Raw genomic sequence first — 11,707 nt, 5'->3', positions numbered from 1 at the left:
GCAGGCGCAGGCTGGATGGGGCGTCCGAGATGGCATTGGAGGTGGGAGTGGCAGCTGCCCACGCCCCAGCGAGGTCCCGGGTGCTCGCGGGTCGCCGGGGCGGGGACTCGGCCCTCCCGCAAGCCGGGGCGGGGTCGCGGGCCCGTGCGCCGCTCCCTGCGCAGCCTCCGCCCCCCGTTTCCCCGCCCCCCGCGGCGGCCCCGCCCTCGTCGCCATGGGAACAGCCGCGGCGGCCCGGCTCGCGCGCTGCTTGCCTGCCTCGGTCTCCGCCGCTCCAGGGGCGGGTGGGGTGGGCTGCGCCAGAGCCCAGGCCGCCGCCACCGCCGCCGCCGCCGGGGAGAGGCCGAACGCGGAGCCCGCGCGGGTCCCGGAGAGAGTGCGGCCGCCGGGCCGTCGGTCCTAGTCCAGGTCGCAGCCAGGGTGAGGGGCGCGCCTGGGCGGGAACGGTGGGGGAGGGGGTCCCGGGCCGCCGAGAACAAAGGGAGTGGGGAGCAGGGACCGCAGGGACCATCTCCACGCCGCGCGCCCTGGCGGCGGCCGCGCGTTCGCACCTGTTGTGCGCGGCTCGGGCCGGGTGCGGCTCCCTCTCCCTGCTTTCAGCGCCCCCACCTGCGCTCACGGCCGGAGTTGGGTCCCCGCGTGGTGGTGGCGGCGATCCGGCTGGCCGGGCATGGGCGTAGCCCGGGAACTGAGGCACGGGCGGGGGATGGGGTCGGGCACGGTAAGGGGAGCGGCGGCGGCGGCGGCGGCAGGAGGGGGCGAAGTGGAGGAGGCGCGGGAGGGAGGGCGCAGCCTCAGCCCCGGCGCCCCGGGCGGGTCCCCTCCTCCGCAGGGCGCGCGGCGATGTGAGCCATGAGCGCGACGTGGACTCTGTCACCGGAGCCCCTGCCGCCGTCGACGGGGCCCCCGGTGGGCGCGGGCCTGGACGCCGAGCAGCGCACGGTGTTCGCCTTCGTGCTCTGCCTGCTCGTGGTGCTGGTGCTGCTGATGGTGCGCTGCGTGCGCATCCTGCTCGACCCCTACAGCCGCATGCCCGCCTCGTCCTGGACCGACCACAAGGAGGCACTCGAGCGCGGGCAGTTCGACTACGCGTTAGTGTGAGGGGCGCGGCGCCCCCCAGCCGGCCCTGCGCGGGGTCTCCTAGGCCCGGCCGGGCGGGGGGCGCCGCGGGGCCAGGACTACCCTCAGGATCCCTCCCCGGAGCCCCCAGCCCGGACTGGGGAGGGAGTTGGGAGAAGCTCAGCCCCTCCCCCTCGAGACCCCTCTCATGTCCCCTCCTGGCCTGGCCGGAGCCCCACCTCGTGCCTTTATCCGCCCTGTCCCTTCCTCTCTGCGCATCTCACCCGCCCGGCTTGCCCCACCCCGACTCTGAATCCCGGGAGGGAGGAAGACCCCGCACCGCTCCCTCCCCAGCGTTTAAGTGGCTCTGCTATTGTGCGTTCCTGGAAGTGGGGACCCTCTTGTCCCTTCTCCCCTGCCGTCTGGCCGTCGTCAACCCCACCTTGACTGAGTGTTGAGCCCGTCCTTGGGCTCTGGCCCTGCGGGGCAGGCTCTCCTGGGCCCACGGGGTGGACACTGCATACCAATATGCCCTGCACAGCCTGTCCTGGAGACGGAGCCGGAAGGCCTGCCATGGCGGCTGCGTCGAGGATGCGTGGCGCCTGCCATGGCGGGAGAACGCGGGCAGGCACCTTCCTGCCCCCAGCCCGGGCCCCAGGACAGGTCAGCGCGCCTTGCCCCGGTGCCCACCGCTGCCCCCCATCCGCCTTCCTGCCACTTCCTCCTGATTCTCCTGCCACGCCTCCCACAGCCCTCCCATGCCGTTCCATTCCTCCCTGCCTCTGAGCCGAAGATGATAATAAAAGCTATTATTGAGCGCTTACTGCATGCCAAGCAGCGTGCTGAGTTGGCGCCTCCTGTTTATAGCGTGTCTCCCCTTAGAGATCGTGAGAATGAGCCAGGCCCCGTTAGCATTCCTATTCTACAAGCTCAGGGACTGAGGGCCAGGCAGCTCGTGACTAGCCCAGTCTGGTAGGGCTGGAAGTGGAACCCAGGTCTGGCTTCTGCATGTTTCTAAAGCTTCCCAGAGATGCAAAGACACCAAGATCACAAGCACCTTTCACCCAGCTTTGTGGGGGCTGGTGTGTAACCATCTCCATGCTCCCCACTCCCTCTCCACACACAATTGTATTGACCTGGGGGTGGTGAGAGATACTCAACCCTGCGGGGAGGTGGGAGAAGCACCCTACACCAGCCCTGGAGGGAGGCTAGGACCGCACCTGCAGCCCAAACCTCCTCCCCCTGTCCACCACCATTGGCAGCGTTTATGGGTCTGGCACGGTGGGACAGTGACCGCCATCGGATGGAGTACGCTGGCTCCAAGGCCCTCCCAGGAGATGTGCAGCCTGGGGGAGCTGTGTGCAGTGTGTGTTGGGAGGAACGAGTGTTTCTATAAAAGGAAGGCTTGGTGAATGCACAGGTTCCACAACAGCAAATTTACTGACTTGGACGACTAGCCGGGCGTTGGGCGAAGTGCCGTGGGAGGACATCTGCTTCCCTCCCCCAGACCTGACCCTCAGTCCACACCCACAGGACAGGTGAAACTGATGGAGGGGCCCCAGGTGGGACCCAGCAGCACCCGCAGGGATTTAGGGTCAGCCCCAATTCCAGTGCCCATCCTTCCCCACTTCTAGCGAACCTTGAGGTCCCAAGGCCACCCCAGGGGACACACTTCCCTCCCTCCAGCCTCCTGCCACTTGGGGCAGCCCACCCCTACCTTCTTCCAATCGCCCAGCCTGGGGCACTACTCCTCTCACCAGGCCACCCCACTCTGCTGGCTTCTCCCCTCCATCTGCGCAATGTGACTTTGCCTTACTCTGAAACCCATCCCTGACACCTGTCCCCGAGATACCCTGCTGGCTCTCCTCTTCCCATCCACTTGTCACCTCCACAGTTGCCAAAGGGCTCCTCACCCCAGGCCTTATCAGGCCAGATGGGATGGCAGCTCTCCTCCCTGGTTCATACCCCAGCCCTGTAACCCCAAGCTCTGGCACTTTAGGGCCCCCACGCCCACCTTTAAGTCACAGGCAAAAGAGAAGGAAGCAGATTGGTAAGAACTTTATTCATGGTCACAGAACACCCCCAGGAGGGGGAAGAACCTTGCTGGCAGGGAGTACCTGTGACTGGTCAGTTTCTGAAGAAGGTGGGATGCTGGTCCTGAGGTACAAGAAGGAAGAACCTGTGCTTGGGGGTTTATGGTGTGCACTGCCAGCTATGGCCCCCTGTAGAGAACAAGGCACAGCCTTGTCTGCCTGTCCTGGAGGTCAGGCAGCTAGTGAGTGGAGTCCTGTAACCCCCACCAAACCCTTGTACAATGGGGTTTCCACTTCTGGGACCCCTAAAGGATGGGACATCTGAGGCCCACCCCACAGCTGAGCGCCATCACCTTCCCCCATGACAGGGTCCTCAGAACGAGCCAGTGCCAGCTGAGCAGAACCAAGGCCCAGAGCAGGGGGCCTGGTGTGCCTGCTGCCCACCATGCCCCTCACCTAGAAGGGGTGGCCACCCGACCCAGAAGCTCCAGGGGCACCAGGAAAGGGTTCAGGGGGCAGATGCCAGCTGCTTGCCAGGGCGATTTCAGTTTGCTGTGCTCTGCCTTCTCGGGGGCTGGGCGGGTCTCCTCTGGTGCCTTGGAGGCAGCCCTGTCCCCCTCAGCCACAGGCCCCAGGCTCCCTCCAGCGGGGCTGGGCTGGGGGGCTGTCAGACTTAGGTATGTCTCCATCATATGCTCAACCAGGTCTGTGCAGGGCAGGAGAGGCAGCTCTTCCGGAAGTGACATGAGCAAGTCAAGGACCACAGCGGACTCTAGCAATGGATGGAGAAGAGGGATAAGGGGACACCCTTGCCTGCCACCAGGAACTCTGATACCTCTGCCCCTGCCCCCTCCTTCACCATTCTCACCAGCTGCTGAGAGCTCAGGCCCACAGCCACTGCGGGAGAAAGAGGACAGGTACTTGTAGATCTTCTCAAAGTCCACAGTGAAGTCTTCAGTGGAAGGACCAGCCAAGGACTCAGAAGGTTTCTCAGGGGCAGAGCCAGAAGTCTCTGGGTCAGAGCTAGGTGCCTTGGGGGCGGAGCTAGGTATCTCAGGGGCAGCATCTTCCTGCCCTCCAGGGACGCTCAGGCGCAGTGGCTTTCCATGGGCCTGCGTGGGCTTGGGGGGCCTGGAGTGTAGGAGGGTGATGGGTTCCGTTGCCGCGATGGTGAGTACCTGGCAGGCAGAGCAATCAGGTAGGAAGGGGAGCTGGGAAGTCCTCCCACCATCTACACATTCCCCCATCCTCCCTGCCACCGTTAGACAGACTGCTCAGACAGCAGATGGCCTCAGAGCCAGGGACACTGAGGCTCCAGGTGTCCAGTGACTGATGGACGCCACAGAGCTGGCAACGGGAAAGGCCCTGGACCCAGGCTCACATGATTTGGCTCATGTGACCCTGTCCTCTGGGACACCCAGACCTGCCTGGGGGATGGCTGTACCTGTGAGAAAGCCACTGCCAGGGCTTCCTCAAGTGGCCCTGTTATCTTCTCAGCCAGATCCAACCAGACCTGAGTGAGTGAAGCCAGAGGTACAAGGTCAGCCCAGGGATCAGCCTGCAGGGATCACCCAAGACCTGCCCCTCCTGGGGATACCCTAACCAGGTTATCCCTGCAACTTCCACCTACCCCCCGGGGCCGGCCCTGGGCAGCCTCGTCCTGTTCATCTGCCTCACCTCTATGGGAGCTGGGGGCTGTGCCTCCTGGCGCCTTGGTCCCAGAAGGCCACCCGGATGCAGCTTCTGAATGGCCTCCCGGGCTACACGGCCCTTGAGCTGCTGGAGGAAGACCCGGATCTAGGAAGGACAGCAGAGGAGGGCTAATGAGGCTTTTGTGAGCTCAGGGCTGCAGCACAAAAGCTAAAGCCCGCTGCCTTGCCTGCTCTGGGCCCAGCCACTGCGTCTTACCTCCTGCTAGTCCAGTGTTGGGGTCCCAGTGACTGCCCAGGCCCCAGCCCCATCCAGAGTGTGACCAGCTTCCTAAGGAAGGTGTAAGACCCAGGCCCGTTCCGGCTCCTCCCCGCAGCCAGGACTCAACCCTATGCTGACTACTACCCTACTCAACTCCCTTCTTTGTCCACTCTGCCCCATTCCCTGACTCTCACTTCAACCTTGTACCAGGTCCAACAACGTAAGTTGCTGCATCTTATCCCCAGTTCATTCCGCCCCTAAGTTTCGCTGTCGACCCACCCACACCTTACTCCGGGGCTAGCCCTGCCTTTAAGGCTGGCGCTCATCCCTCCCACGCTCCGCCCACGCCTTACTCCCAAACCGGCCCGGTCCTTAAGTCTCGTTCTCGTCCCGCCCCTCTGCCTCGCTTATGCCCCGCCCGCCTCTTACGCTAAAGCTCGCCTCAACCTTAAGGCTTGCTCTCGCCCCGCCCCGCCCCCAAACACCCACCCACAGTCCAACCCTCAGCGGCACGCACGTCCCGCCCCCAGCATCGCCCCGCCCCTCCGCTTCACTTATACCCCGCCCCCAGGCCTCGTTCTCTTCCCACCCACGCCCCGCCCAAGCTCACCCACTGACGTCCCCCCAACCTCAGCCCCACGCCCCGCCCCCAACCTCAGCCTCACGCCCCGCCCCCGACCGCCTATATTCCTGGCCCCGTCCCGCTTGCGCCTGCTGCAGCTTCTCCCACTCCCCGCCCTACCCTAGCCCCGCCTCCAGCCTCGCTCCGGTCCCCAGAACTGCATCTCACCTCAGCCTCGCTCCGTCCACGCAGCTCCCGGGCCAGCTCAGCAGCGTCCGGCTCCGGCTGACCCTGCCTCGCCTGCAAGAGTCGCAGTAGCTGCCGCTTCTCGCGAGCGCTCCAGGTCGCGGGGCCGGTCACTTCGCCCAGATAGCGCGCCGGGGCCGCTCGCCGCCTGGGAGGTGGCTTCATGCCGATCACGAAGACGCAGGCGCTCTGAAGCCGCTTCCCCAGTGGGCGGAGCTACGGGGGCCGCCGAGGCCATAAAGCATCGCGCAGAGGCGAACGCACGTGGGGGCGTGGCTCCGCGTTTACAGGGCCCGAGGACCTGCCCCAATGGTGAAGGGGGAATTGGCACCGGAACTGGGGCGGGGCGAAGGAGACCCTCAGCCTGCACCTTATCTCATTAATGAAGTAGAGACAACATCTTGGACCTCGTGCCTCCCTCTGATGCTGGACTAACTCATGAAGTACTACTACTGTGTGCTTTGCTTCTTGCAGAGTAGAGGTCAAGTTGTGGTCAAGAGACTGGGCTCTGGGATCAGACAGGCCTAGGGACTTTGGGCAAGTGATTTAGCGTTACCGAGCCTCAGTTTCCTCCTTTGTAAACTATAGCTGGTAGTCAGTCCCACTCTTGTCTAGGCAGAGGAGAGTGAAGCTCGGGCAGGAAGGATTTTAAGGAGCTCTAGACTAGACTGACAGTCTAAGAAGAGGGCGAAGTCCAGACTAAGAGACTGGAGCAGAGGCAGAAGGTCGAGGCTGAGCGAGGGCAGGGTCCCGGGCAGGGCTAGTGGAGAGCGGAGAAGGCCTGGCTTGAAGAAGATCACAGGAGGCCGATGGGCAGGTGTCCGGGTAAGGAGAGGAGGGAACGGGGAGGACTTATTTTAAAACTTAGGCTTGTCGGGTTGGGTGTCTCTTGCTTTTCTTTCTCTTTTTGAGACGGCGTTTCGCTCTTGTTGCCCAGGCTGGAGTGCAATGGCGCGATCTCTCGGCTCACTGCAGCCTCCGCCTCCCAGGTTCAAGTGATTGTCCTGCCTCAGCCTCCAAATTAGCTGGGATTACAGGCACGCCCTGCTAAATTTTTTTGTTTTTTTTTTTTTTTTTTTAGTAGGAAAAGGATTTCACCATGTCGGCCAGGCTGGTCCTGACCTCAAGTGATCCACCCACTTTGGCCTCCCAATGTGCTGGGATACAGGTGTAAGCCACAGCGCCCGGCCGGGTGTCCCTTTCTGATTGAGACAAAACGCCCTTGAGGGTCCCATAGCCCTTGAGTGCACACGAATATATGGGCATATGGCTCCCGACCACAGGCTCTGCTCCTCTGTCAGGATTTCTCAGGAATCCCCACAAAGTCCTGCTCCCAGCTTTCTCCCCAAGCCTCCCCACCCGTTCCCCACCCCGCACCTTGCGCACTCGCTGACTGCACCACAACTTAGTCTAGAGGTTTATTTTGAGCACAGGTGGAAGGGACGGGGAGGAGAGAAGTGCAGGGGTCGTAGCCCCATCGGGTCGAGGTCCAGGGAGGCGGGTCCGGTCCTGTTGGTCTTGGTCTGGAAGTGGTAGCTGGGTGCATCACCGGATCATGTTGGGGGCGCATCATCCCTGGGAGGGGCAGCTGAGGTTCAGCGAGGGAGGGGACGCTAAGTGGGCCACCCCCTTCCCAGCAGACCACTGGCCTCTTCCATCAGTTTGTATGTCCGGTGAGAGTGGGAGCCGGGTCTGATTACTGAGTTCTCCTCACCTAATGCCTCTCTTCACCTGATGCCCTTGGCTCGACCCAGAGTCTGTGCCAGCTGGGGGTGACCCACTGCCTGAGTTCGAATTCGAGTTCCACCCAGTGTTGTGACTTTTGACAAGTTATTTAATTCAGAGAATGCCTCATTTTTCTCCTCTCTAAAATGGGGATTATAATAGTGTCCACCTGGAGGTTGTTAAGGGAATTCGGTTAGTTCATAGGCGTAAACCATTTACTCCTGTGCTTGGGGGCCGGTGCAGTGGCTCACACCTGTAATCCCAGCACTTTGGAAGGCCTAGGCGAGTGGATCACCTGAGGTTGGAGGTTCGAGACCAGCCTGACCAACATGGAGACCACCAAACCCCGTCTCTACTAAAAATACAAAATAAGCCGGGCGTGGTGGCACATGCTTGTAATCCCAGCTACTCGGGAGGCTGAGGCAGGAGAATAGCTTGAACCCGGGAGACGGAGGTTGCAGTAAGCCGAGATCGCGCCACTGCACTCTAGCCTTGGCAACAAGAGCAAAACTTAGTCCCCCCCCCCCCAAAAAAAAAAAAAAAGGCTGCCGGGCGCGGTAGCTCATGCCTGTAAGTAATCCCAGCACTTTGGGAGGCCGAGGCGGGCGGATCACGAGGTCAGGAGAACAAGACCATCCTGGCCAACATGGTGAAATCCTGTCTCTACTAAAAATACAAAAATTAGCTGGCCTGTAATCCCAGCTACTCGGGAGGCTGAGGCAGGAGAATTGCTTGAACCCGGGAGGCAGAGGTTGCAGTGAGCCGAGATCGCGCCACTGCACTCCAGACTGGCGACAGAAGGAGACTCTGTCTCAAAAAAAAAAGGGGGGGGGGCACTGTCATCTTCTCCTCCCTCAGCTCCCCCCACCTCCATACCTACCTTCCTCATTGGGGCCTCCTGGGATGGGGGCCGCCGGGCGAGGCTCTCGCGGGCGCGCCGGGGGCTGGGGGCGCTGTAAGGAAGAGGCGGGATGCAGAAGCGCTGCTGCGCGCCAGGCCAGGCTAAGGGCGACCCCTGGGGGCTGCTGTGGATATCGCAGAGGCAGGTCTAGCTAGGGCTGATCAGGCCCTGCACGAGGGATCGCGGCCGCCCCCTGTCCGGACGCACCGGAATAGGCTGGGGGCATGGCGGAGGTCTGTACCTGAGTGCGCGCAGACGAGGCCCAGCCCGGCGGCCAGCGCGGCGCCCAACACAAAGGCTGCCAACACAAGCGCCACCACCGGCGCGGGCTCCAGGGCCGCGGGGGCCGGCGCCGGAGGTTCGGGGCGCACGGCGCGGCCAGGGATGATCTTGGGCGGCCCTGTGGGAAGTGCCACGCTGAGACTGGGTCCAGGACCCAGGTGTCCTTCCCACCCCCCACTGCAGCCCCACGGTCCCCTTCGGAGGAAGACTTAGTGCTCACTGGGGGGCGGCCGCGGCACGGTGACCACGATAGGCTGCGTCAGCGTGTGCAGGTGGGGGCCATTGGCAGCCAGGCTCTCAACGCTGCCACCGCCGGTGCAAGCCTCATCCTGAGGCAGACACTGGGGGAGAGGAAGGTGGGAAATAGCCGGGGACATTAGGGCCCCGGGATCTTGGCTCTGGTCCCTAGTGCCCCCGAGAGAGACCTGAGTCCAGCTCTCCACCACAGCCACGATGGAACCCCTGGAAATTCGGCCGCTTAGAGGTCCCTGAACCCAGTGGCTATGCATACAAGTGGCTAGCCACCCAGCCCTTCAGGACCCAAAATCCCAGCCCCACAAGATCACATGGTCCGGCTCTCCCAGCACCTCGAATGTGAGACCCAACCCCAGGTTCTCAGAAATGTGTCCCCTTTGTGGCTTTCTGCATCCAGCCCCCAGCTCTGAAGGATCCCAGAGCTGTACATGAGGGAACTCAGTGCCCACACTATCCCCGGAGAAACTCTGTTGACAGAGATGGGCCACTACACCTAACCCCTCCACCCCAACCTCCATATCCTCAGACCCGGAGGGTATCCTCTCTCCACCACCAGAGTGGCTCGTGCCCAGCTCCCGAGGGGCCCCGGCGCCCAGATTCCAGGCTCTGCGCTGCGCACCCGCGATGGCGGCGGGGGAGTCAGGGATGCAGGCGCCCGGCGGACTCTCCGGAGGCGGCGGCAGCGGCTCAGCTGGCAGTGCAGGAACTGCACTGAGGCGTTGAAGACTGGGCGCAGGCGGAAGCTGAAGCGCACAGGGCGGGTGGAACTCGGGCTCGGCGGTAGCGGTGACGGGAAGGCAACCGAGGCGTCGGCGGTGCAGCCCTCTCGAAGCAGCGCCAGGGCCGGCCCCGGGGCCGGGCGTGAGGACGGCGTCACTGAGCAGCGGTGCAGGGCCAGGCCCCAGCGCGGGGAGGGACGGGCCAAGGTCGCCTGGGGGACGAAGGCGCCATCAGAGATTGCCCGTCCCCACCGTCCCCATCCGCCCCTGGTGTCCACGGAGTAACCACCTGCACGAACACGCGGCTGTCGGCCGGGACCTCGAGCGGCCCCGCGCGGCGCGGGAAGACATCCTCTGTGTCCGACAGCTTCACACTGAAGAGGGGTCTGCGCAGCCAGGGGCCAGGCGCCGCGGGGAACTGGGGCGCTGGTGGGGGTAAAGGTCGGCCCGGAGGAGAGAGAACGTGCGCTACCCTTTAGGCCTCTGGCCCGACCACCTCGCCCCCGCCGCCGCCTTTGGAAAAGGAATGTGGTTGCGGTAGCGGATTCACCCATGACGGGCTCCGCGCCACGTTCCCCGACGGTAATGCGCCCCCTGCCGTCCCCAGCGACCCGCACAGCCCAGCAGCTGAGCAGGGTGCAAAGCCGTGCACCCCAAGAGAAGCCTCAGAAGCTGGCGAGGGCCTCCCTGGGACGGAAGGGAAACAGTGAGGAGCACCAGATGGTGGGATCAGGCTGAGTGAAGTGAGAGGCCCCCATCTTCCCCCTGGCTGCTCTCGGGGACACAGCAGGACCGGCAGCTCCCCTTTCTAAGAGGATGCAGATGCTGTCACCAACGGGGAAGGGAAGTAAAGAGAATACCCTCCCTAGAGACTCTCGCAGGCACAGCCAAAGCCCAGCTAGGCCACCAAGATTGGGAGTCTTCCCCTTGTCCAGGCTGAGGGTAACCATGGGGTCCCTTGCCCTCTCCGTGACCCTAAACACACACTGATGTCTGCCTTCAGGAGGTGCTGAGCAGGGTTCTGGTAAGATGGATAAGCTCCAAACACAAAAGATCACCTGCACATCACATCCTTTTTTTTTTTTTTTTTTTTTTTTTCTTCCTCTGAGACAGGGTCTCCCTCTGTCGCCCAGGCTGGAGTGCAGTGGTGTGAATGCTGTTCACTGCAGTCTCCAACTCCTGGGCTCCAGTGATCCTCCAGCTTCAGCCTCTGGAGTAGCTGTGACCATAGACGCCACCACAGCCATATGGAGTCTCTGTTGCCCAGGCTGGTCTGCAACTCCTGGCTTCCCTAAGTGCTGGGAATATAGGCATGAGCTCCTTGCCTCCATCCCCACCCCCGACTTCTGAAGAGCACCTGGGTAGCCTGGACGCTTCCCACAACCCTGGCCCTCTCTGTGACTGCAGGGGACTTTGCTGAAGTGGGGATGTGAGCCATCCTTGGGATGGGGAGACAGAGGAAGACCCCACCCCACTCCCGCCCCCTCCAGGGGGGGGGGTTGGACCAGAGGTCTAGTTGAACGATGGCTGGGCACGGTGGCTCACATCTGTAACCCCAGCACTTTAGGAGGTTGAGGGCAGGCAGATTGCCTGAGGTCAGGAGTTCCAGACCAGTCTGGCCAACATGGGGAAATGCCATCTCTACTGAAAATACAAAAATTAGCCAGGCGTGCTAACGCATACCTGTAGTCCCACCTACTCAGGAGGTTAAGGCAGGAGAATCGCTTGAACCTGGGAGGCAGAGGTTGCAGTGAGCAGAGATCACGCGCCACTGCACTCCAGCCTGGGCGACAGAGCAAAATTCCATCTCAAAAAAAAAAAGAGTGACACAGGGCTAGGAGCATGACAGACCCATCACTTCCCTGCCCATACATACCAGGTGGCCCGCTGGACACAGTGCTGATCCCCGGTAGCAGGGCCAGCAGCAGCACAGTACCTAGCATGCTGACTGGCTGAGGTTGGAGTGTTTGGGGCCAGAGCAGACACACCAGCTGGACAGCACGAAGGCCCTGAA

At 62.7% G+C, this 11,707-nt stretch overlaps 3 protein-coding genes across 5 annotated transcripts; 1 reads left to right on the top strand and 2 right to left on the bottom strand.

Annotated features, from left to right (window-relative positions):
* The first annotated feature begins 214 nt into the window (after positions 1-214).
* CTXN1 (cortexin 1) lies at positions 215-1,887 on the top strand. Its single transcript, XM_002761679.6, has 2 exons — positions 215-420; positions 833-1,887. The coding sequence occupies exon 2, from the start codon at positions 853-855 to the stop codon at positions 1,099-1,101; it is 249 nt and encodes an 82-aa protein (XP_002761725.1). The 5' UTR covers positions 215-420; positions 833-852; the 3' UTR covers positions 1,102-1,887.
* Positions 1,888-3,101: 1,214 nt separating this feature from the next.
* Positions 3,102-6,002, bottom strand: SNAPC2 (small nuclear RNA activating complex polypeptide 2). Of its 3 annotated transcripts, XM_035285395.3 has the most exons (6): positions 5,794-6,002; positions 4,770-4,889; positions 4,537-4,605; positions 3,961-4,270; positions 3,549-3,864; positions 3,102-3,281 (listed from the first exon to the last, which is right to left on the bottom strand). In XM_035285395.3, the coding sequence occupies exons 1-6, from the start codon at positions 5,974-5,976 to the stop codon at positions 3,272-3,274; spliced, it is 1,008 nt and encodes a 335-aa protein (XP_035141286.3). In that variant the 5' UTR covers positions 5,977-6,002; the 3' UTR covers positions 3,102-3,271. The 3 variants fall into 3 exon arrangements, with proteins under 3 accessions (XP_035141286.3, XP_035141288.3, XP_002761724.3); XM_035285397.3 differs by lacking the exon at positions 4,537-4,605; XM_002761678.6 differs by lacking the exon at positions 3,102-3,281 and having other exon boundaries at positions 3,405-3,864.
* Positions 6,003-7,216: 1,214 nt separating this feature from the next.
* Positions 7,217-10,282, bottom strand: TGFBR3L (transforming growth factor beta receptor 3 like). The gene is given in 7 exon segments (XM_035285398.3): positions 7,217-7,386; positions 8,417-8,489; positions 8,679-8,837; positions 8,940-9,060; positions 9,594-9,905; positions 9,983-10,130; positions 10,132-10,282. Coding segments are annotated over 6 exon segments (924 nt in total). The 5' UTR covers positions 10,248-10,282; the 3' UTR covers positions 7,217-7,386; positions 8,417-8,421.
* Positions 10,283-11,707: the final 1,425 nt, after the last annotated feature.

The sequence above is a fragment of the Callithrix jacchus genome, chromosome 22, assembly GCF_049354715.1.
Source record: "Callithrix jacchus isolate 240 chromosome 22, calJac240_pri, whole genome shotgun sequence".
Classification (NCBI taxonomy): domain Eukaryota; kingdom Metazoa; phylum Chordata; class Mammalia; order Primates; family Cebidae; genus Callithrix; species Callithrix jacchus.
Note: the sequence above shows the minus strand (reverse complement) of the source record. Positions and strands in the feature narration are given on the sequence as shown.